This window comes from Orbicella faveolata, unplaced genomic scaffold, assembly GCF_042242905.1.
Source record: "Orbicella faveolata isolate gen_17 unplaced genomic scaffold, um_ofav_v1 contig_25, whole genome shotgun sequence".
Taxonomy (NCBI): Eukaryota; Metazoa; Cnidaria; class Anthozoa; order Scleractinia; family Merulinidae; genus Orbicella; species Orbicella faveolata.
Window position 1 is genome coordinate 30,784,280 of NW_028301553.1, and position 23,910 is coordinate 30,808,189.

General features: G+C 39.8%; 2 protein-coding genes across 2 annotated transcripts; one reads left to right on the forward strand and one right to left on the reverse strand.

Moving 5' to 3' along the window:
• Positions 1-418: 418 nt before the first annotated feature.
• On the forward strand, positions 419-8,333 carry LOC110059278 (dual serine/threonine and tyrosine protein kinase-like). Its single transcript, XM_020765979.2, has 4 exons — positions 419-1,222; positions 2,775-4,270; positions 5,033-5,270; positions 5,693-8,333. Exons 1-4 carry the CDS (start codon positions 485-487, stop codon positions 6,092-6,094), a joined length of 2,874 nt encoding a protein of 957 aa, XP_020621638.2. The 5' UTR covers positions 419-484; the 3' UTR covers positions 6,095-8,333.
• Positions 8,334-11,258: 2,925 nt separating this feature from the next.
• LOC110059263 (profilin) lies at positions 11,259-22,455 on the reverse strand. Its single transcript, XM_020765967.2, has 3 exons — positions 22,340-22,455; positions 17,362-17,518; positions 11,259-11,902 (listed from the first exon to the last, which is right to left on the reverse strand). The coding sequence occupies exons 2-3, from the start codon at positions 17,500-17,502 to the stop codon at positions 11,621-11,623; spliced, it is 423 nt and encodes a 140-aa protein (XP_020621626.1). The 5' UTR covers positions 17,503-17,518; positions 22,340-22,455; the 3' UTR covers positions 11,259-11,620.
• Between the last annotated feature and the right edge of the window lie 1,455 nt (positions 22,456-23,910).

The window sequence follows — 23,910 nt, forward strand, 5'->3', positions numbered from 1 at the left end:
ATTACACCATCTGATCTGAGAAGCGCGTTCGCACTTTTGTAGCGGCCTCCAAATTAAAATTATATATTTCCATAAACAAAAGAACAAACATAAAGGAAAGGCTCAGCTTCGCAAGTGCCTTTGCTCTCGTTTTCCAGCTGTTCAGCGTGAGCAAAAACCCCCCAAAAAAGGACCTTGGTCACGCAATCTTAAAGGTGTGAAAAGAAAAGAAATGGAAGGCATCTCTACTTGCTTGAGCTTCAACATAAACACATGTCTCTTACACGAAGGTATGTTATTAGAGGCCGCTACTAAATCTCAAGGGAAGCCATAGAATATAAAGCGTCAAATAATTCAATTGTGCGCTCCGCCTCTCTTTTCTTCAGTCCGGGCCATGTTCTATACTTTCATTTACAGACGACATTCGTTTCCTGTTTTCCGAGAAATCAAGAAACATTAGTCACTCCAATAATTCGCTTCATTGCTTTCTGATCTGATCGTCGCCATGCCTCTAAAAGATGTATTCGACGATTTTCGAAAAAGCAAGGCTACGCTAGAGAAAATTCACAGCGACACAGTTCAATACTTCACTGAAATCGCGCAAAAGCTTTCCAATCCGAAGGATGCAGCCATTGCTGCGGAGCTTAGCTACGTGGGTTCGCCGCCGACATCGCCTGATGAAGTGAAAGTCATGGCACAAACAGCCGCGATGGCTGACATTCACCTGGAGTTTGACACGAATCTAGGCGAATTACTTTACACCTCACAGGAGAAGAAGGAAGTCACCTCCCTGTTCTCACAGGAACCAGCGCTGATTTTTGTTGGGCAGACGAACTGCGGCAAAAGCTCCATCATAAACGAACTTTTAGGCTGCAAGGCACTTCCGACTTCTGATCAGCCCAGCACCGCGAGGATTGTTCGCGTCTCCTACGCCGAGGAACCGTTCTGTCGCCTGGTCAACAAAAACGGTAGAACCCTGCAGGAAATAGCCTTAAAGGGAAAGAACAAAATCCCTCGAAGGAAAATCGAGCTCAACCAGAAGGACCGCGGGGATGCTAGCAAGGTGGAAGCGACCGTGGAGACCGGGCTGAATATCGATTTCTTGAAGTCTGGTGTAACTATCATAGACTCGCCCGGAAGGAACGAGAATGAGGCACTGGACAACCTGGTGAAGGAGAAGCTGGAAAATCCACTGGCATTTGTGATCTACGTGGTCGACGGACATAACCTATTTACAAAGCAGGTAAGAATGTCTCTGAAATAAGTTAAATGATACCAGTTTCTTCACTCGATTTACTTCCGTGATGCGAAACGCATCTGCTTCGTTATTCGCTTTATTTTCCCCATGATCGGCATGAATCAGTATACACGTATAGTAGCCCGCTACGCAGAAGTCCTAAAGGCAGGTACACACCGGAGGGTAAAAGACCCCTCGACTAGTCTGTGCAACAAGTCGCAGGGACAAGTCCATTCGTGTGAACTAGTTGAATATTTATGTCTAAAAATAATGGTACGTGGAGACTGAATATTCAAACTAGTTTGAACTGAAGGGACAATTCCCTGTCACTGACTTGTCCCTCAAAACCCGTTATAGGCGTCTCCGTCATATGAACACTGTTCGTGGTTCAAAACCCGTCGTGTGAACTGTTGTGGAGCAAGTGCCTTCGACTAAATTAGAGTAAACAAATCACAGATCCGGATCATAGACTCCCATGACTCCCTACGAACTCTGCTCCGAGATGGCGGCCCACAGCTTGGCCATGTTACTACCACGGATAAATGTAAAAGCATTTTACCCCACCCCAACCCCCCCCCCCCCCAAAAAAAAATGAAAAAAATGAAAAAATGAAAACCGCCTTATCCGGAAATCGGAAAACGATGCACTGAATAATTTAGCTAGAAAATTTGCAGTTTTATTGGTTTGATTTATTTCAATTTAAAAGCCCACCTTCAACCGGTATGCTTTACGACCGTTTGTTTTTATTCTGAAAAGCTTTCATTGTTCAATGTTGAAATCTCATTGGCTGATTCTCCGTGCGGATTTCCTCTGCATTACGCGTGGTGAGCTTCGATGCGCTAGAATTCGCATCTACACGGCAGTTAAAACATTATAGAGTTCCCACGTTCTTTTGGTTTTAGAAGGTTTATTATCATGGATAAATTCAGAATACGAGTTTCTCGAGGACGGTGTAAATTTTTACGGTTCTGCGATCGCTGACGACTCGAATGATGAACAGGACGTAAAAGATACACGCGACATAAACTTTTCAATGACTGTAGCAGTGTGTATTGATATCGATTCTACGCATCTCTGGGTGATTTTATTTTAAAAGCGAGACAACAAGGAACATATCCCCGTTGCATTCTTGGCTGAAAGTCGAGTGACATGTTGTTGAAGTTAGTTTTTCTCATTTGCATTGCTATGTGATCCAACGTGGATGGGAGGCAATTTCGTACTAAAACTACAAAATAGACCGAAATTCCGTCACCTACATGGTAGAGTATATTGTGATAAAAAATGAGAAATGTTAGCCTTGAAAAGGACTATCACGCGACCATGCAAAGAAGGAAGGTGTGGGGCTTTCTTGATGGCCCCCTCCCTAGGTTTTGGTCATCATAAGACACTAAAAATTGTCCAGATAGGTAGTTATAGGTATGTCGTAGCCCCCATTCCCCCCTTCCCCCTTCCACCCGTCTCATTTTAATTTTTTTTATAAAAAATGTTCAACGATCCGTATACCGTAGGTTTCTTATGGCAGTGTTTCTTTTTTTAAGTATTTTGTTTTCGTTGTCAGGACAGAGAAGTTCTCAGCGAAATGACTTCCCGACGATCTGACTTGCCAATATTTTTCGTGGTAAGTAAACTCGAACCTGAAGATCGGGCAGAATCCTCAGACGAAGACGAAGAAGCAAGCGCCTCTGCAAGGAAGAAAATCCAAGAGTTGGAAGTACAGTCAAGAAAGAAACAGCGAGTCTACGAAAGACTTGTCAAGCACGGATATCTCTCCGCAGAACCTGGCGTGACCATGGATGAAAACGAACGATTCCACGGTCTCTCCGCTTGGCGCATCCAGAGGTACAATGCGATGAAGGAGAGGAACCCTAAGGCCTCCAGTGATGAATTTACCGAGTACATTGAATCCTTTAACAGATTTCAGGACAGCCTGAAAAAGTTCGCTGAGGAATCTTTACGCGCCAGGGTTGAGCGTGTTTGCCAAATTCTCATCCGGGTCTTGTCCAGATGCTTAGATTTCTTCATTCAGAAAGCCAATGTCTTGAAGAAGGGCAAGAAGCTGACGATGAAAACGCTTCAGACTCTGCTACAAGAGGAACGGGAGGTTCACGATAACATCAGTCGCAATCTGGACGCCAAATCCAAAGACGTTCAGGAGATACTGAGTGATGCGTTAAATAATGCTCAAAGTCAGAGTGGTATCCTCAAGGAAGCCGAAAACTTTGAGTACGTTCTGACAGAATTTAACATTCCCCAAGATGGCTTTGTCAAGGAGAAAGCGGCCGTGGCCCACTGCCAAGACCAGCTGCAGCGAATGGTGATCAATAAACTCCAAGGAGAAATCAAGGTAACTCTAAGCATGATGTTTCGATCAAGGGAGCTGTTTTTTACTCAACTGAAAGATCGCATCGAGCGAATTGAAGAGGAGATCGCGGCCGATGGGGAATTTCCTTCAGCGGCTCTTTCCCTCGGAAGAAGCCTTCTTTCATCTTACGAAGCCCAGATCACTTTAAGCAAACACGATGGAATTCAAAGCTTCATCAAAAAAGTGGCCATCCGGGTTTTCGAAATGATTTCTGACCCAGTCGATGTTATCATCAAGACCGTCACAGGGAAAGTCGAGGTCGGTTCAAAAGAATGGAAGAGGAAGGTTGCCTCAAAAGCTCTAGCGAGAGTAGATCCGTCTAAGATGGCCGAGGAAATCGCGAGCAATCTAAAGACACATTTTTCTGCCTGCCATGAAGAATTCATTGGAGAAATCAAGAAAGTCCAGGGCCTGTTCGACCGCGGAGAGACCATCAAAGACGAACAAAGGGAAAAGATTCTTGAGTTCGCTCCCAATCTTGCCCTCCTAGAAATGCTGGCATACGGTGTCATGGACAGATTCAGATTTGGCCTGCCACGTCAAGGAGAACTTATTGGTACTGGAGCACAGGGCAGTGTCTTTGCTTGTGACAACATTACGACTCCCAGGGGCAAGCCCTGCGTAGTGAAAGTAGTCAAAGTTGCTTCAGAAGAAGTGCTGAAAGATCTTACCCTGGAATTGCACAATACCAGGTATGAATATAAGCAAATCAACGATTGTAATATGACATGTAAGGTCTCGAGCTCTAATCGCTCGATTCGGAGTCCACCAGCACCCTTCCCTTTCCTTTGGTGTATAAGAAACTTTATATAGTAAGTCAAAATATTCTCACATTTTGATTACTTCTTACTTATGATCTACTGGAGGACAGACGCATAGATGACGTCATTAACATATTCTTTTGTGTCTTGTTTTATATAAAACAGATAGATTTTGACGTCTTCTGTGATCTATCACTGAACACACGCACGGCAACACTGAACCTATTTGTATACAAACATTAGAAGAAACCTCGATGCAAAAACCGTCAACTGGCTAGCAAGTAAATTGACTAAAATACATGCGAATGAGTGTTGCGAGTTGATAATGGTAAAAATATATACGTCACAATCAAGAGCCGTTAACGTAATCTTATTTCCAAAATGAGATATTATTCCTTCCTGGAGAAAAAAGATGATGGCTGTAAATTTTACCACAATACCATGCATAAGAACTTTACACAGCCAATAAAGTACAAGGAAATCCCTATTTTTGAACTATTTATCCTTGTATTGAGACGTTCTGTGTGCTAGATTTGAAGGTTTCAGAAATTTTCTGTAGGTTTGTATGAGCGTTGCTTTAAAAGTCTTCGCCCGCCAAGAGTTATGGGTAAATGTACCAGTCGCCACCTTTTTTCCTATGGGCGATTTTTTTTGCAATTGTAATATAACAATAATATAAAACTTTATTTGAAGGTCTCTTCAACATGACAACATTTTACCCGTACTGTGCACCATAGTGGAGACAAACCGAGAACGTGGCCTTTCTGTGGCACTTGTCTCGGAGCGAATGAGGTGCGATCTTCAAGAAGGTCTCCCAGCCATTTCGTCTATGAGGAAGAGGCTAGAGATAGCGCTTGACGTGGCCAGAGCCTTGCAGTATCTGCACGCGGAAGACTTGATTCATCGAGATGTTAAAGTGCAGAATGTTTTGGTGAGTGAGTTGATGTCTTCAGGGTCCTTTTTTATGGGAGAGGTACTCTTTAAGAATGGACAAATTGCTTTATCTTAAAGCACCTCCATGGAGATAGCCTTGCGTTTCGACATCTGAAACGTGAAAACATCCTCAGGATCAGGCGGGAATGGTCATACCCGTTCCCTTCTCCCGTTTCTCAAGAGCCGTCCACTTCCTCCTTTAGTGCTCCACTCCAATAGGTTTCCTCTATAGAACTTAAGAGTGGTTTCATCTTCAAAAAAGTGACAACTTTCTCATGGTGTGCTGTTTACTTCTGATATGTTCCCTGAGACCTCCCTTTTCCTTCTGCACTTAACACTGATCACGAAGATTTGGGCTTAGATACTGAGACACAACCTAGCGATGACTAAATAATAAAATACATTATTTTGTTCCCTTAGTTGGACGAGAACAACAGGGCTAAGCTGACTGACCTGGGTCTCTGCAAACCCGAAGGCCTTGCCAGCAACTCGCTGGTGGGAACGCCCATCAACATGGCACCTGAAATGATCAAACAACAGTATGACAAAACCATTGACGTGTACGCGTTTGGCATGCTCCTTTGGAGGGTGTGTGAAGGTAAGGGCAACCAACCTCAGAACATAAACCGCCATTTCCTTCCTCTGGTCATGCTCATGTTGAACGCGCTCGATAACAAGACGCCTGAGCGACTGGACGTGTTTCCACAAAGCTGCTGGGAACTTATGGAAAAGTGCTGGAATCTAGTTCCCGAAGCAAGGCCGTCTTTTGACAGTGTCGTAAAGGACCTGGAAACGATTCTTGGAGATGTTAGCATTCGATAGGGACATCAATGCAGAACGCAGCAGTTGAAAAGGTTTTACACCAAGTGGTGTCTTTGGCGATAATATTTTTGACTTTGCGAAGAGAACTTTCATGTTAATGTGGTACAGGGTTAAAGGGGAATATCTTGGTTTTTCTGGTAGTTGCTTGGTCTCTGCTCAACAGTTTTTTATTCTTTTATTTTTGAGTAGGAACCTAAGTATTATTGCTACTAGCGTTAGAGAAGAGGCTAGGCCATAGCAATTAAGTTATATAATAAGCCAAATTATTCTCGCGTTTTGATTAGTTCTTACTGATGATCTATTGGAGGACAGACCCATAGATGACGTCATTTAAAATCTTTGTTGTTTCTATAACATATAGAACAAATACATCTCATATTGCCGTGCGTCTGTTCAGCAAAGGACTACAGAAGACGTTAAAATGTTGTAAGAACATCAGTGGCAATCTCGGCTATCCGCGCGTGTGCCACTTTTTTTGTTGTTCTTACCACGTTTTGATGTCATCTGTGACCTACTTCTTAAAGACGCGCAGCAACATGGAACCTATTTGTTAACTATATATAGTTAACAGTATTTTATAGGAGGCAGCGGGGCCGAGTGGTTAGGGCTCCGGCCTTGAAATCCGGAGGTCGCGAGATCAAGTCCCGCTCTGACCACTTAGCTGGAGTTGTTTCTTGTCCGATAGACCCTAGTTCAACTTCTCGGCCATGCTTGTAAATAGCCGACTGGTCTGCCTCCCACCAATTGGGATTCTATTATGTTTATTTGCAATATTTCTTTCATTCAGTTTAAGTGGCATGCCTAAAAATTAGCTAGTTGTAGCTAAGTGCATCGACCACTACAAACATTCAACACTTAACTTTTCTTTTAACTATAGCCGGCATTTCTGTCACAGTTGACTGAAATATTTTCCAGTATGTCGATTTAATTGTCGTAGGTAGAGAGAGGTATTGTGAGAGTTGATCGCTTATTATTCTCCCCTAAGTGCATAACACAACGGCCCAGCCAGGGCTACACTCAGGGCCTTTTAGATTGCAACTATAGGCTCAGAAACGCTGTATGGACATCATTCCGATTCGAACTTTTAGCATGGTTAAGGATGAATTAGGTGTCCAGAAAAGCGCTATTCTTTGTCACCGGCTGGTGTGTTTTGGAAAGAATCGCGTTGATCAGAATTTAATCTGTAGACGTTATGACATTATCAATTATAATTTTTTCTAATTTCTATACTCTTTGTATCAAATGGCTATTGCAGATGGCTCTTTACAATCGTTAATTCAGCGTGATGTACACTTATTTTTAGACATGGTACCCAGTTCTTCCTCGGATAATGTTATCACGTGCGTTGCATGAATGCTTTTGTGGAGTGCGTGTGTTGACCGCTTGGGCTGTCCACGTGAGCAAAATAGTGATCTAAAATTGACTTGAGTGGGATTACCTTGATAATAAGGCCTATGTGGGGGCTTTACTTCCTTGGCCTTCATTCTCTCTTGACTCTTAAACATAAATCCAGTTAAACAACAATCTTGAAAGTTCAAGTTACTCAGGCTCAGTCTTATTTTGAGTACACAAATGCACGTTTGGAACAAGGGAGAGTTATTTAAGGTGGCTTAAAACAGTTTCCAGCTCTAAGATTTTGAAGGGTCGTTATCACCACTCTTTATCACTTGATGCTACAATCATGGTATTAAAAAAAATTCCCAATCATTGGTGAACACGTTGCTTTCAGTTTCGTGACACGATAGGTTACGAAAGCAACAGTATGATCTGCTAAAAACAGCTTTAATTACAGCTTTATGGGCCTATAATTCGATAACGGCTATGAACTTTTTTCTTATATTATCAAATTTTGATAAGCATGAAAGACGCAACTTTTGGTAAAGTTTAAAATATTCTGAACATAGGGTTCAGAGCCACCTTAAATTCTTGAGGTGGTCTCACAGCATGGTTTCAAATCAGGAAGACTTTACAACTCCCTGTTGAAAATAAGCTCATCTCACCGAAGCAACTTGATAATTGTATAGAAATTGCCACGCAGGTTTCAACAACAAAGAGTTGCTTATCGCAATTTTCATTGTGAATCTTCCCGGCAGAAACCACAGGCAGCCCAAGTTCTCTCTATGAACCACACAAGCAACACGATATGGCATCGAATTATAAGGGTTTATATGGGAGTTTCTACAAGATACCCATGGAGGTAGTTAAAAGTGAAAATTCTCAATAAAAATGGCTTACCTTATTTCATACGTGTGTTGTTTGCTCCTGGTGTGGTTATTTTGCCGATTGAACTTGATTTAAGCGACTTTTTTGAATTCCGGTTTTCCCTTCATAAAGAGAGAACTCCTCTCTTTAGATCTTTCTTCAGCCTTGGTCGGTATGTTAATGAGTTCATCCAAATTGTTTCTTTTTTCGAACAAAGCTCATTTAAACTCAGGTGTGAGACTGCTATTGGAATTGTACTGTGTTATAGTCATCGAGCATGTTGCCTTCTTTACTATTTGTGCGAAATTAGTAGTAACAATGGCATTCACATTTACCTTTCCGGGTGTAATTGTGGTTTCGGATTTGAACAAAAAGATTGGCGGATCGACGGATTTGGCGAAAAAAAGGCATGGATCGGCGGATTTGCATACCCCTATTCACCCCCTCCTCATACATACGGTTTTTTTAATTTTAACAGCTCAGGATGCTTAAAAAAAAAACGTATAAGTACTATAACTCAACGTATATAATAGTTTAAATACACCAAAAGATAATTCCCTAAATTATTTTTTAATTTGATTTGACTACCGCTGATCTCTCCTCAGTCTCCATTCGGCTGTATTAGGGTGGCATTTTTATTGCAATTTTCTGTACGCGGAAAAAAATCCAGGAAAATGCCACTAAAATGCTCGAATAATGGTTGATGCTTTTGCCTGACTAGAATGCTCGAAAAAAAAAATGCTAGTTTAATGTACAAAAGCCTATCCACAGTGGGCGTATTCACCCCTCCGGTCGGTTCAGTTCACAATTAAGGCCAGCACACACGAGGAGACTAGCCCCTGCAACTACTCCCATCAAGAGTTTACACGAAGGGACTGGTCGCAGGGACTTAATTGTCCCACGAACAGTTCACATGAAGCGTTTTGAGGAACAAGTCGCAGGGACTTGTCCCAAAAATTCAAACCATTTCATTTGAATTCGTGGGACTAGTTTCTGCAACAAGTCGCGGGGACAAGTCCCATCGTGTGAACTAGCCATTTTTACCACAAAATTTAGTCGCAGGGACTAAAATTTGGTCCCTGCGACTAGTCTCACGAATTCAAACTGGTTTGAATTGTTGTTCCTCATAACGCTTCCTGTGAACTGTTCGTCCCTGCGACCAGTCCCCTCGTGTAAACTCTTCAGGGCACCAGTTGCAGAGACTGGTCCCCTGGTGTGTGGAAAAATGGCGCACGAAAAAATTGGGGAGAAGCGTGTACATCACGAGTGTGAGGCAATTTCGGGCAAAAGCCCTTTTCACAGTTGGTATTTCTCATTTGCATTACAATGTTGTTCAACGTGGTTGCTAAGCAATAGACCTTTTTAGCTTGGGTTGTTTGTTGCCTCATTTCAGACCAGGTGATTACACTCTTGCAAGGTTCGTACTCTTTTGGGCGTTTGAAATTCTGACTTTTTTATGACCGTTTCCATGATCTTTCCGAGTTTTCTCTGACCTATGTTAAGCAGTTGTTCTCAAATTCAAGTATTGTCAAAACAATCTATTCTTTAAGGTATCTTCCCACCTTATGAGGCATAAAATGCGTGCTGGTGTTTATTTTTACTGGAATTAACTGGTTTTCTGACTAATGTTGTTTTTTCAACTCTTGATTTTTTTGCCTGTTCATTCTCAGAAGGTATGCTGCTTTTCCATGACTTTCCATGACCCCCACTTCAATTTCAGGACTTTCCAGGCCCGGAAAATGAAATTAAAAACTTCCATGACTTTCCAGGTTTTTCATGACCCGTACGAACCCTGTCTTGAGAATTCTTACTTTCAAATTTTCAAATAGTCGCGTGCATGTGAATAACTTTTAGACTGATAAAAGTAGTAGTGTAGAAAATGTCACGTGACCTGTAATGGAAAACAACCCTCCTAGGCTGAAAAGATTTATTTCGGAAAACAAAATAGCCCGAAATTGCCTCGCATCCATAATGAATTACATTGTAAGCTAACCGTGAAATGGGCTACCGTTAACTGCTGCTTATAAGCACTGGGATTATACAACTTCGAAAGGGGTTTTGGAATTTGGCTTTTCAACGGAGGAGCTTATGTCTGGGGAGGGGTGGGGGTGGGCTTATAAGGTGAACGAACACGAGCTATTGACGAAATGATGGCACAAGCAAAGAGAATTTACATTTTGATCAAATTAAACGTGTTGTTTACCTTTTTCATTGCAGTATTTTCTAAAAGAATAGAAAATATGCTCTCCGTGTTTCTACTGAGTTTTAGTATAAATCTACTATTGTTCTATCACGAATGCGGTTCGCTGATTGGCTACGCTACTCACTATCTATTCTGATAGATAGTGAGTGGCATAGCGGTGTGGGCTTGTCAAGAAAATGACAGCTACCTCTTGGTGTTTTCAGAACGATTAGGTTAAGTTTTGAACGACTAGTAGATTTATACTAAAACAATTAAATTATTCGCTCTCGATTTCTATCACATGATAGTTGACACTACTAAGAGTTTGGGAGAACTTGAAAAAGCTGTGCCACAGCATTAATTATTTTCTCGTTCTTCCAATATTCCACTTCTGTTTCTCTTAAACAATTAGATTATGAGCTCAAGATTTCTATTGCATGATAGCTGACAAGGGCGCAGCCTGAGTCAACTATCACGCATAGAAATAGAGAGCGGATAATATAATTGTTTTAGTATAAATCTACTGGTCATTCTAAACTTTATCTAATCGCTTCGAAAACGCCAAGAAGCGGACGTTATTTTGTTAAAAAGGGCATTCTGTTACATTACTCACTATCAATCACAGAATAGCTAGTGAGTAGCACAGCCAATCAGAGAACAGCCTTCATGATAGAACCTGTTTATACTAAAACTTGATTAAAACATGCTGCATGTTTTCTATTTCCTAAATAATGAATGATTGTTGAGCCTTGTGAAAAAATCGCTTTCTGACAAACAGCATAGCACACAGAAATTGACATATTTATTAAGGTGTTTCCTCTTACTCGAAGAGTGCAGCCTTTTACAATTCTTGGAGAGACTTCAATTCTAATCAAATACAAAATCAAGAACTTCTCATTTTCTAATCCAAATAAAACAATACAATAGAAAGCCAACTTATAACCTGTTTAACACTGTCACTAAATAATGTACTTTATTGCAATCACAGCTAGAAAACTAGTAAAATGTTTATCAATAACCAGGCATTTTTATGAACTCTAATCTCATCTTCAACACAGCGCTGTTACAGAGAATTAGTTGGAAGGTTCAAAATACAGTATCTCCTCAAACTACAACAAAGTTAACACATTTTAGTCTTTGAATTACATGCCAAGGCTTTCAAGATACTCTGCAATTACCGCTACACCTTTGTTCGCATTCCCCTGTTGACCTCCTTCTTGGCAATGGCCTATGACAATTGCTGTTTTACTTGATTGCAGAGTGATCGCTCCATTACCCTTCTTCTTACCAAGAACTAACTTTTTGTCTTCTTCTCGTAGGAACTGGTACTTTATTCCTTCCACAAAAACACCACTCGCCATGAATGCTGTGAAATCCTTGCTCTTGAAACATTTTGCAATGTTAGGCCCTTCAGGATCTTGTAACTGAGGGTAAGAAAAGAGGAGACATGAAAACCAAGAGATTGCAAAATTACCTAAAATGCTCCCACATGCCTCTCAACCCCAAGCCTCCATGGTGAACGTGCATTTGTTTAACCATATGCGTGTACATGTAGTAGCCTACTTCCTGTAAGACTTCCTCCCAGGCCTTCACTGTCAATTTCAGAGAAATTACCGAAAGAAATGGCCACAGAAAACTGAACAATAACAGCATGCATCCGATAAGCTCAGCAGAAAATTGCAATCGCAAAAATACCTGTTGCTGATTTTGTTTAACGTGGTAGTATGATCAAATGTTTACCCCTTGAATTTTTAGGTTTATTACATAAAATTCCATGAAAGATTAAAAACGCCGTTTACCATTTGCAAATATCTGCATTGATTCGGAGATATTTAAGTTTTAAAACTGCGTAAAATATGCAAATGAGATAACTGATGACGTCGTATAGTCAACCAAATATTACATCAAGTATATAAATACCGCTATCTAAGTCAATTTGCAGCAGAAACCATTGAAACTTGGCAGGCTAATAGCTCTACATGCAACACGCCTATGGCTATAAAAAAAATTCCATTCCCATGGCAACCCACTCTTTTCCACTCCCCTCCGACCTGATTTCAGCTCGAAAAACATTAAACAAGGCCATGAACTCAACCTAACATATTTATATGCTTGCTGGATCACGCCGATAATGTACCATTGGAAAATATCAATATGGAGCGCCAAAGGTGGCCAGAAAAGCCTTTAATAGCAGGGAGTTACTCAGTAAGTTCATACTGTGGAGCACCTGCAGTAGAATCTTACTACAAAGAATCAAACATTTCTGCAGGGATACAAATTGGCTGAGATACCTTTGTTCATCATATTTGATCAAAATTCGGTTGAGTTTATGACATCATCACTTGGCTAATTTGCACATTTAAGACTTCAATGCGAAAAGAGATTTGAAAATAGCAAACAGCATTTTGCTTTTTTCTTCTCATACAGACTACTTTTCTATGTTATAAAATGGCTTAGATCAAAAAGATGCGATTAACATCATAGTTCCACTTAAAGCTTGAATTCTGTAAGGGATTTCTTGATCTTGTGTAAATTTTTAAGAAATATTATTTTATCATCCAATTAGACTACAAATAGTCTCTTAGTCTGCTGTGCACAACACGACAGGAAAACTGAGATGAAAATATGGTTGCATGAACTTCTGGGGGCGAGAAGCACACGATAGTAGGTACTCCCGATTAAAGGTCGAGTGATTTTTGGTTTTGCACGCATCTCACCACTAGGATTTCACAGGGCAATTTTTTCCTCACAGTTTATTTACAATCTCACTCAACAGACTAAGCGAAAGAGGAACTACTTAAAGTCTATCATGCAGTGGAAAACATGTACATGTACATCCAAGTACTCCTTCTCAACAGCTCACTTTGCCTGCAAGGCCGCAACTCACTTCACACAACGTAATTGTACTCTTCAAACAAGACCTGGTTGAAGGCTCAGTTTGTCTGTTCCCTTGAACAAGGGAGCAGAAAAACCAGGCTTGAACTTGGACCGTAAAAGTACTCAACTTGGTCTACTAAATCAGAGCGGGGACAAACCCACAGTTGAACTCCAATTAAGCACCCACACAATGGTGGTCACTTAATAGGAGTTGGCCACTTAATAGGCACTTGTGAAGAATTAGCTTGAGGATTAGTAGAAATGTCAGTTTATTCAAATGCAAACATGCTTTAAGGTAACATGGAATCATGTGAAGACAGTGAGAAACGTGTTGGCAGTTTCTAATTCAGACTCTTATCTGTCATTGCCCAATGATGACCAAAGTAGCAATGGCTGCTTAATAGAGCTACATGATTACAGTATGCTTAAAGATAATGCCAAGATACAATGTAAATGTCATTGAATAATTTAAGACATGATCCTTAACTAACAAAAAATGTGAATGTTTTTTGTGAAACTGGTCATTTCAGATAGCTTTAGATTCAATTAATTTCTCTGGATGATTCAATATGTGATCAATAGGGGATGGAATCAATATAAAGAGAAAATCATAGACCCAATAACAAAACTGCAAGGGTGCCAAAAGTTCTGGAATTGTCCCCTAGGTACAGTACCGCTCAGAACTAAGCAAACCAAAATTTGCATTAACTACACGTTAACAACATGAAGGGGTTGCTTTGTTAGATTGCGTTTTGACTTCACGTTATAGCATTTCAAAGTTAAGGCATTAGTATGTATGAGCCTGGTTATTGTTCACTTCTTTTGTTACTTTGTGAACGGAAGTGAACAACCTTTTCTTCAAACAATATTCAGTATGAATGTCATGTGTTTTCAAGGAGCAGACAAGTTCTATTTCTTTCATACCGGCTGAATATTGTGGCGGTTACATACATACGATTTTATTTTGATTAATTCAACCACAAATAAAATAATTTGCATTTCGAGAAATCAGCTTATAAAGACAACCAGATAATTAAATTTTTTAGCCACCCCAGAAAAGGCAATTGATGAGACTGGCAAATGTTTACTTCTCTCATTCCAGCTGTTATCAAAGTCCACGATATTCACACAAACTAGAATCATTACATACGCAATTTGTTTTCATTAATTCCATCGCTAATGAGATATTTCTTTCCTTCGAACAAAACACGTCCTTCAAATCTGAGGTATCCAAGCAGTGTGATCAAGCAGAGTGGTCAAGTTGCAATACTTGAAGAAGACAGTAGCTAATCGGGCCGCAAAATGCCACCTAAACAAGTTATTTCAAGATGAAAATCCAAAAAATAAAAAATTGGCGCATCATTGAAAGCAACACAACAACAATATTTTAATTCCAATCTTGTTTATTTATTTTGTCGCTTTGGTCGCTCGTCTTGGTTTTCTATATTCTCTTCTCAAAGTGCACGTTTCCCCAAGTCCCACATAAGCTACTGTAGAAAACAACCGATGGAACAAAAGTATTTTGTTTGACTCCTTGAGCTATAGAATAACGGTGAAAAAACGAAATATAAAGGCATTAAATATCTCCTGTAAAATTATCGGCCTTCACATCTACGAGAGATGCTGTGTCTAAACACTGCAATGGATGTCACAATTTTCATTTTAACGCAGCTATTTTTAATCATAAGTGCGCAAGATTTGTATCCAAGAAGACATCATGATGAGATTAACATGGAGGAAATGGACTTGGATTGGACACATACTGAGGAAAGACCCCAGCAACATTAGTAAAGAAGGTCTATTCTGGACACCAGAAGGGAAAAGACAACGAGGAAGGCCTAGAACAACCTGGAGGAGGTCAACGGAAAAAGAACTCGAGACCATACACTTGACCTTGGTTGAAATCTGGAAGGCAGCACAGGATCGTTTGCGCTGGAGACAGACTGTGAAGGCCTTATGCATCCAATGGCACGATGAGGACTGATGATGATGATTTCTAATCCTGGGAAGAAATTTGATCTGGGCAGATGTTGATCATGTGCTAGGTAACCACTTCTGAACTGTGAGTCATGTGTTACACAATCAACAAAATAATGCTTAAAATTGTAATATTCGTCAATTTCAGCCAAACACTTGATTACCATAATTACTTGTCCTTGATGACTGGACCGTTTTTGTTTTTTTTTGTTTTTTTTTTTCCCAAGCCCTTTCTTTTCCTCCTTGTGTAGTTTACAACTTTCTCCAGTTTTTGAGTACCGCATGAACTGAAATTGTCTTGCTTTCCATCTGCGGTGTTTCAGCCAGAAAATTTTACTTGAGGGCCAAAGTGGCCCCTGAAGATCTTTTTTAGGGGCCAATTTTTTAGGAAGGGGGCCTATAAATTGAAAGCTACAGAAGGAAAAAATGCATCAGGGTACCAAGGCAAATAAAGTCGTTTATTAGGATCTATGATAAAATTTAATAGTAAGTGCTTTTTGAAGTGTTTCTACTCAATAAAGTTTCTTTCGAATCAGAAACTAGTATGAAGGATCGGTGCATTACAAGAGAACAATCCTTATGCATAAATGACGTAGTCAATGATCAAGGGTTTACAATGCATTATAGGGCGATTTCAAACACGGTCAGCCATTTTGAAGTTTTCCGATGTGAGACAATCAATACAGCAAAGCAAAAAGACGGATTGGCTTCTTTTCTTATGTTGAATGTTTTAGAAGCACGGATCTTTCAATATGATTTTTTAGAAGGACATAATGTGTGACAAAATAACCGTTATTGATCGTCAACAGAGAGAAATGTAGTCCCCATTATGCCGTATTATGGCGACTAAACCAGAATTTTTGGCCACCAAGGATGAAATGCTTGTTGCATTGGCGACCCTATTGATCACAATTTCGAGCCCTGGGATGGCTTTTAAAATATTATGCCTGAGTTAAGCCTGCAGTCTTGTAAAAAGAAAGGGCCAAATTGGCCCTTTTTTTGTTTTTCTGGGGGCCATCTCTGATTGTAACGCAGGATTCCTGCAATGGCGCACTCTGGCGGAAACACTGCATCTGTTGTTTATTTTGTCGACATATATGTTGTTATTTCCATCCAATACAAAGAAATTTTTTCTGAGTATGAATGGCAAGCTTGGTTTGAGAACAGAGCTTATACAGGTGAATGAGTTCGAATTTCAGGCGAATTGGCAATGGTTTGATGTGAAAGTTTTCAAATTTTTCTGTCATCTTTTCAACTTCAGAGCACCTTGTTTCACTGGAAGAGGTACAAAGCTGTATTTTCCAACTGCGCTAATTAATCAATTAATTCGAATTTGGCTTTGCGTGTAATTACTAAACATAAATCACGCAATTGTCTGAGCTGAAGTCCTGCTTTGTTCGCCATAGCAATGCATCACAAAAGGAATATTGGTTATGAATAACAATGGCTGACACGCTGGTGAAAACCCGTGTCCATTACACATAGGCAAAAACGTGCAGGCCATTTCAACACGCAGGGGTGCATTAAGAATGCGTGTGCGATGTTCGCTTAGTTCTGAGCATACTGTGGGCAGAAGCCTGACCCTTATTTATAGTAGTAAAATCTCAAGGGTTTTGTAACAGTGTTCAGCAGGAAGGCAACTGGTTTTCCCAGGCAGGCAAATCTTCTTAGAACTGATATTCTCATACTTTATAAGAGAAAACAAATCTCTTGAAAATGGTCAAATGAGTTGGGCAAACCCGTTTTCACAGCTGGTCAATTTGCCTCGTGTCAATAGCCCATAATGATACCCCTGATCAGGTCCTGAAAAAATTGTACTCTGGTCATCCAGGACAAGTAGAGTCTCCTGCTGGGCACTTAACTTGTCACTCTCACTTGCCTGCCATGGAAGGACTCAGAGGGCCGAGGGAGGTCCCAAGCCAGCCAGCAAAATTTGAGAGTTGCTTGTCCATAGGGCAAGCTGAAATTTAAGTTTTTTTTCCAATCCCTACTGATATTAACTTATTACAATGCTTCCACTTGCAGTTACCTTTAAGGCATTTGCATGACCAGCAGTAGTCCATGCAGCCCCTCCATCAAGACCAATTATACACGCTCTATCGCAGTGTGTCTCACCACTAGCATCTTTTGTCTGTGCAATAAGGTTATCAATATAGCTGTCCCAAGACATTCTGGCAAAACCTCTCCTGAACAAAAAGGAGATCAATATCAATAGATAAATACAGTTTGACATGTTGCACAACATTAATCTAGTGTCGGTGCCCAGTTCTATCATAACTAGATTAGTTCATGTGTATTATTATACTGATGGAAAGTTCTAACAAAGAACAAGACAAAGAAAAAAGATAGTGGAATAACGTCCCACCAACAAAGAACTATCAAGGTTAGAATATTGAGCAGGTACCTCCAAAATTAGACAGATATATGCAAACAGTGAATTTTCAGTGGCTATTAATTCATCTCTTCAATCATTATTCAATGTGATAGCTTATTAAATGCATGTGACCTGTGATGTAGAAATGACTTAGGACACGATGAGTGAATTTTTCTGATCTCAAACCCACACAATTATGCACAATTCTCCAAAACCGGCTACATCTGGCACAATATTTCTTTAAATAAAACAGCTTTCTTACTCGTTGCAGAGATTCTTGTGAACTTTTTAGGCTATCCACCTTTCAAACTGTACTTTCAAGTTGTTGTTTTTTTTTCTTTGTGGACAACTTCTGAGAATTTGTGAACCTGAACACAGTTTATGATGCAATATTCAAGCTACATATTTTTACTGAATTGGGTTATTCCAGAAAAAATCCACATGCCCCCAATGGATGGGTTTCTAAAAATTCTCTTGGGAGGTGGGGTCCAAGGCCATGGAAATCCAGGCAAGAAGGGGGAGGGGGAGGTTGAACCTACAAAATCCTTCTTCGGGAATCATTTCCAACGGAATGTAATCTCAAACTTTTAGATACATGACATGTAACATTTGAGCACTCTCTGAATCTGAGAGGAGTCAAAATCTTTCAGTTACATCTTTCTTTCCTGATTTAGTCCAAGTTGCCTATGAGGTTCTTCCATAATCACAGTAAACACGCAGAAAACATGTGACAAAAGGATGAACATCAAGAAAGCTCGCTACAAGTGTGTAATGCCTGACACTATTTGTATTGTCGTACCCAGGCTCAGTGCTGCCAAACATAAATGTTAACAGAAATAGTCCCGAGGACTTGGGAAAGAGTTTCAAAATTCACGGCTCTTGTACGGTCTACGTACGGTCATGTAAATCCGCAAGAGTAGAACGTTTTTCAAATGGTAACCATGGCTACACGTTCTTGCTCGCAATACATAACCCTTAATTCTCCAAAACCCCGCTAAATAAGACAAGCAACAGCCAGAAATACATCTGCATCCGCAGGCCACAATACTTAAAAATTTGCTTAAATATTTCATTAAAACAGCTTTCCTGTTGTTAGCAGAGATTCTTACGAACTTTTCAGGCTATTTACCTTTCAAAACTTTTTGCAATCGAAGTGCTCCAGCAAATATTAACAAGAGGGCATCAAATTACATTTGCACGTAATTTGCATAAAGTTTCAAGTTGTGTTTTTCACTGATAACTTCGGACAATATGTGGACTTTAATGCAGGTTATGAACCAATATTCAAGCTACCTATTTTTATCAAATAAAGGTAGGACTATTTTTAAAAAGGAAATGGTTTATAATGGAAGATACAACTTTCTATTTTGGTTTCATAGGCATCGAGTTAAGTTGTGTCAAGCAACAGAATTTTGTTTAACAGAGTCAGTCAGACACAGTTTGCTGAAACAATTGGCGATTACTAGGTGTATTTGAACTACGAGGGAAATAAACTTGGCTAAACTCTTGTCAATGCAGAATTTCTTTACTGTAGCACTTGGCAAGAACACTTGAAATGTTCATCAAAAGATTGCACAATCCGCAAAATTCCACGCAGTCAATTGAAGTGTTTTCCCGCACAATTTGCCTCCAAAATTCCACACAATTTTTTCCCATGCCCTATTACAACCCAAACTTGGAGGTAAGATATATAATTCAAGTTACCAAAAGTCTCATCATTATTCGGAGACATACTTTGCGCTGTGTAAGAAACAAGTCACATGATTTTAATAAGCTAGGAGTCCAAAAATGTTTTCCTATTTAGCTCATTTTATTGAGTTCTACAGAACAATTGTAACCTTAAAGGGGCAGCATCACGAGAGGTCTTCTAAGTTTTTGTGCAAACTATGCTAAAATTATAAAGGTGCACTCACTGATCAACAAAATAACCTTAAAAGGACAAAAAAGGCATAAATTCAATCGCTTAGAGATCAATGATTTTTGGTGATTTTCTTCCAAGTAACATTGTCATACTTGAAAACGTCGGCCCGATGTTTTCAAGTTTTAGACCACTTCTTTCCTACTTGTCTGTAGCTACAACAATTGAAAACAGCTTTTGTGACTAGTACGGTACATTTTAGCAAGGGTAGGCAACTTCTAGTGGATTTCCAATTAATACCAACACCTTCATTGGATTTTCAAGTAGCACTAAATCTTGGTGAGCCTGCTCCTTTAATATTTGCTATAGCTTTAGAAATTACACAAGACCATGTTCTGGACATAATTGTGCATAGAATTCTACTGAATACAAATTAAATTTAAGGCTCATACTTTTTTTGGAAATCAAGAGGGAGGGGGGTCTTTTGCCTCGGAGGGAAATCCATGTGGGACGGACGGGTTAAAAAGACTTGCCCATCCATGACTTTGTGTAGAACAGTCCACTTCTTTAATTAGTTTTTCTCACTTCTGGACAAGCGTTATTAGAATAGAGGTACTGAATGGGGAAGAATGCTCTCTCATAAGCTGGCTACATTGCTACAGCCTCAACTCATCTTCCTTGTAGGGGTGTAATGTTTCATATCCCTTGTGATTCGATTCAACTTCAATTATTGCCTCACGATTTCAATAATCCAAAATATTACTGTTTTTTAATTCTTAAAACATGATACACAATGTAAACAACATACAAACCTAAACCCTCAATTTTAGGATACAATGAGCATGTTGCACATGGTCTGCCTTGAGGGGTGGTAGAAGGGAAACATTTTTACCGTGCAAGACAAAATGGTGCACAAACTGCCAACGTCTTCACTCGTAAATCAAAAACACACATTTTAAAGAGTTCTGGATTCTGATTTCACAAAATAATAACTCACTGATGAGGCTCTGGGAAAGGTATGCAAAAAAGCGAACCAAAGTCGAAACATGGAAATCAAAGAATCGTGAATCGAACCGAACAGTCATCATCGCGATCAATCAGAATTCGAATAATCGTTACAGCGATCATGAAAACAAGGAGATTTATACATGCGCAAAAAACTAATGGGGGTTAATTAGTGGCACTTTGACATTACCTTATTAACAGCCTTGCAAAGTGAATCAAATTTACTTGTGCGAATATATCAGAAAGGAACCTAGATTGTTTTCCTTGCAGCATCCCAATTCCTCTTAATGAATCAACACTTCTAATCAGCAAACAAATTTTGCAAATACAAAGGCAACTTTAAGCTCTTGTCAGTGACGAGATCACTTATAATCCTGACAGCTTGAGAGGGTTCCATGTAAAGCCAGGATACCAACAACTAATAATCTCATTTAAAAGCATTGTTCTTTGTTATAAATCACCATTTCTAATGTACTAGTAAACAGGCCACAGTCAACACTTACAGATGATCAAATGGGATTCTTGTTGAAAGAGATGTTCAGATTATTATCTGCAACATTTTCTCCTAAATTTGGCCAAGGTCTAAAACAATGAAAGGTTGCAGAAATCCTTGTATCTGTGATTTTCTGTAAGTTAGTGCTGTTGTAATTAATTGTAAGCAATGCAACCTTAAATTTTCGAGAACTAACTAAATTTGCTTCACAAACAATAGTGACTTTAAGAAGTTGTTAAAGAAATTGCAGTTTTCCATAATCACCACATGTAAAACAACACAATTGTTCGTATATGCGCCCAGAACAGTCCTCAAGACAGCGATTGCAAAGTACATTAGAACTATGAACCTTGAGTGGCAAAACTTAACTTGGGCTTAACTTTCCTCTGTGTCTTTGTACTGGACAAGAATTACACAATAATCAAATACAGCGCAGAAACACCGGCTAACTACTGCAAAAAACTACACACATTGATCAAGATACTCACAGGTATGAAAACAAACGAACGATACCGGCTGTTTTCTGATTCTTCGAAAATCGCTTCGCCGGAAATTTTCCACTGAATAGCCCGTTTGAGAACTCAGAGTTTTTAACACAAATACAAGAGTGCTTTCTTTCTGGCATCGAATCAAACTGTTGTAACTGTTCCACTTCGCTACGAAATGAATCGAAAACAAAGCCCCGAACCTTGCAGCTCAGAAGGCACAATTCACAGTTGCAAGCCAACAGAAAGCCAAATCAAGTATTCAGTCATAATGAAAATTCTACCAAGTAACCATTAAACAGCTGAAATCACGGCTTACTGTAGCCAAGACAGCAAAAGAACTGAATTAACTACATGCAGACTAGGAATATTCCTTCGAGCGACAACATCAAAATGACGCAAAGGTATTAGGGTGGAACAGGAAAGGACAGAGAAGGAGAATCCGAGCCATCGAAGGTTTCGAAGCCCACGCGGAAATATCGAGCGAGTTCTCGACTTTTAACGCGCAGAAAACATCGTAGAACCATAAAAAAAAGAATCTGGAAAGCTACTATACTTACAATAACCTCATAGGACCTGATTGAAGGGTGTAAAGGTGTAATAACGACTACCAAACGCAGAAAAGTTCTCTTGGAAAGAGACTGGTTGTAAATGTACATGACGAAATCGTAACAAGAGTCGCGTGGACGCCCGGTTTCGAACCCACTCCAACAGTTCTTCGCTTCGAGCGAAGTAAAATTACATACAAAGTAACTTAAAGTTCTGTAATATATTCGAGAGCACACTACTTACCGAATGTAAAGCAGATACAAAGTCAAAATTCCTTCGCAGCCAAAGTACGAGTGCACCACACCAGCAAGCAAGATGAAAATCGATCGAGGTGCGGCCCCTTGAGCCCGCGATCATTTTCTCTTCCTCAGGCCTTACGCCGCATACCTGGTTTCCGGGGGATGTGCCCCTTGAAACGCTTTCATTTCCGCGCAAGCTATTGAGGAGGAAATGCTTGTTTTCTACAAACTATTACCAAATTTCTGTCTAAAAAATCGTAAAATTTTATATCAGCCATTGTTTTGATTTGTTGCTTGTTAACTTTTAGAGAATCTATTTGAAAATCATTGGCCATGTTTCTCAAGGGGGGAGGGGTATGTCGGTAGAATAAATGCCACAACCCAATACGCAATACGGACCGCAGGCCCCAAATACAAAATTAATCATTAGCAGATTCCCGAGGGTCCCGAAATAAGCTATAATCATGGATAATGTCTTTCCCTTTCCCTTGGAAAGATTCGTTTAAGATTTAAGTCTCCACTTACCAGACTTCCGTCAAAATGTTCATCTCGCTAGGCTGACAAAGTGAAAAATAAACATTAAAAAGCATCCTTTCATCTTTTTAATCATCCATTCATCACAAAAAAAAAAATCGTACAGCTCGTTGACAAAGCCTTAAAAGAATAAAAAACCAGGCGTTATCGACTTAGCAATTCGCAATTAAACCTGAGTGACAAGGTATAACACCGCTGTAAAGCATAATGGCCAATTTCGATATATTAAAATTCAGGCTGAAGCAACAGACCTCAGTATACAGTACGAGGCTCCGTGGAATAACTACAGAGTTTGTGGGGTTTATTCCCCAGAGCCTCGTGCTGAGGTCTATTGTGTTAGGTTGAATTTTAATATATCCAAATTGGTCTATTGCTGACTGTATATTTCAGGCCCGATTATACTCGTCACATTTGGGTCGGTCACGCAACGTTTCTTCTCTTGTGCCGTGACGTGACCAGCTGCGAAGAAGACTGTGATTTTTCTCTTGTTTTTCTGAATGTAGTTCGTTCTTTTTTGACTCGTATGCCTTCAATTATTTTTGCCAACTCGCTCAAATTGTTCCTTTAGTTGAAGTCGTTATTTCAAAAACAACTGCTAAAATTAAATTACCTAAAGTTTAAGCGCGGCCAGCGATGAAAAATGATTCCCGCCTTTTCTCGCCACCATATCTGAGGAAAATACCATTGAACGCGATCGGCATTTTTTATGGTGTGGTCTCACGAAGTCACCGAAAACCTAACAACAGTTCAAAATTTAAAGTAAAAACCTTTTAACCGCTCATCGTATAATTTTGAGGCTTCCAACGAAACCAACAAAGCTTCCATTGTGAGAAAAGAAAGCCAATAAAACACCTTGAAACACTTTTAAAGTTGTATAGGGCGGAAAAGTTCAAAGCGAACTTCGTCAACTAACTTAAACTCGTTTAAGCTGTGCATAAACACAACGAAGAAAACAATAATAAGAATAACATAATAACTTAATACATGCCTTGCTAGTAAAGCAAACAGACCAAAGCTAAATAAGCTTAACTAAAATTTGTC

Excerpts from the sequence above, each read along its gene's own strand:
- LOC110059278 (XM_020765979.2), top strand. The coding sequence starts at position 485 with ATGCCTCTAAAAGATGTATTCGACGATTTTCGAAAAAGCAAGGCTACG. Across the intron at positions 1,223-2,774 it reads ATAACCTATTTACAAAGCAG|GACAGAGAAGTTCTCAGCGA; the intron begins GTAAGAATGTCT and ends TTTCGTTGTCAG. Across the intron at positions 5,271-5,692 it reads TTAAAGTGCAGAATGTTTTG|TTGGACGAGAACAACAGGGC; the intron begins GTGAGTGAGTTG and ends TTGTTCCCTTAG.
- LOC110059263 (XM_020765967.2), bottom strand. The coding sequence starts at position 17,502 with ATGTCTTGGGACAGCTATATTGATAACCTTATTGCACAGACAAAAGAT. Across the intron at positions 11,903-17,361 it reads GTCATGCAAATGCCTTAAAG|TTACAAGATCCTGAAGGGCC; the intron begins GTAACTGCAAGT and ends TCTTACCCTCAG.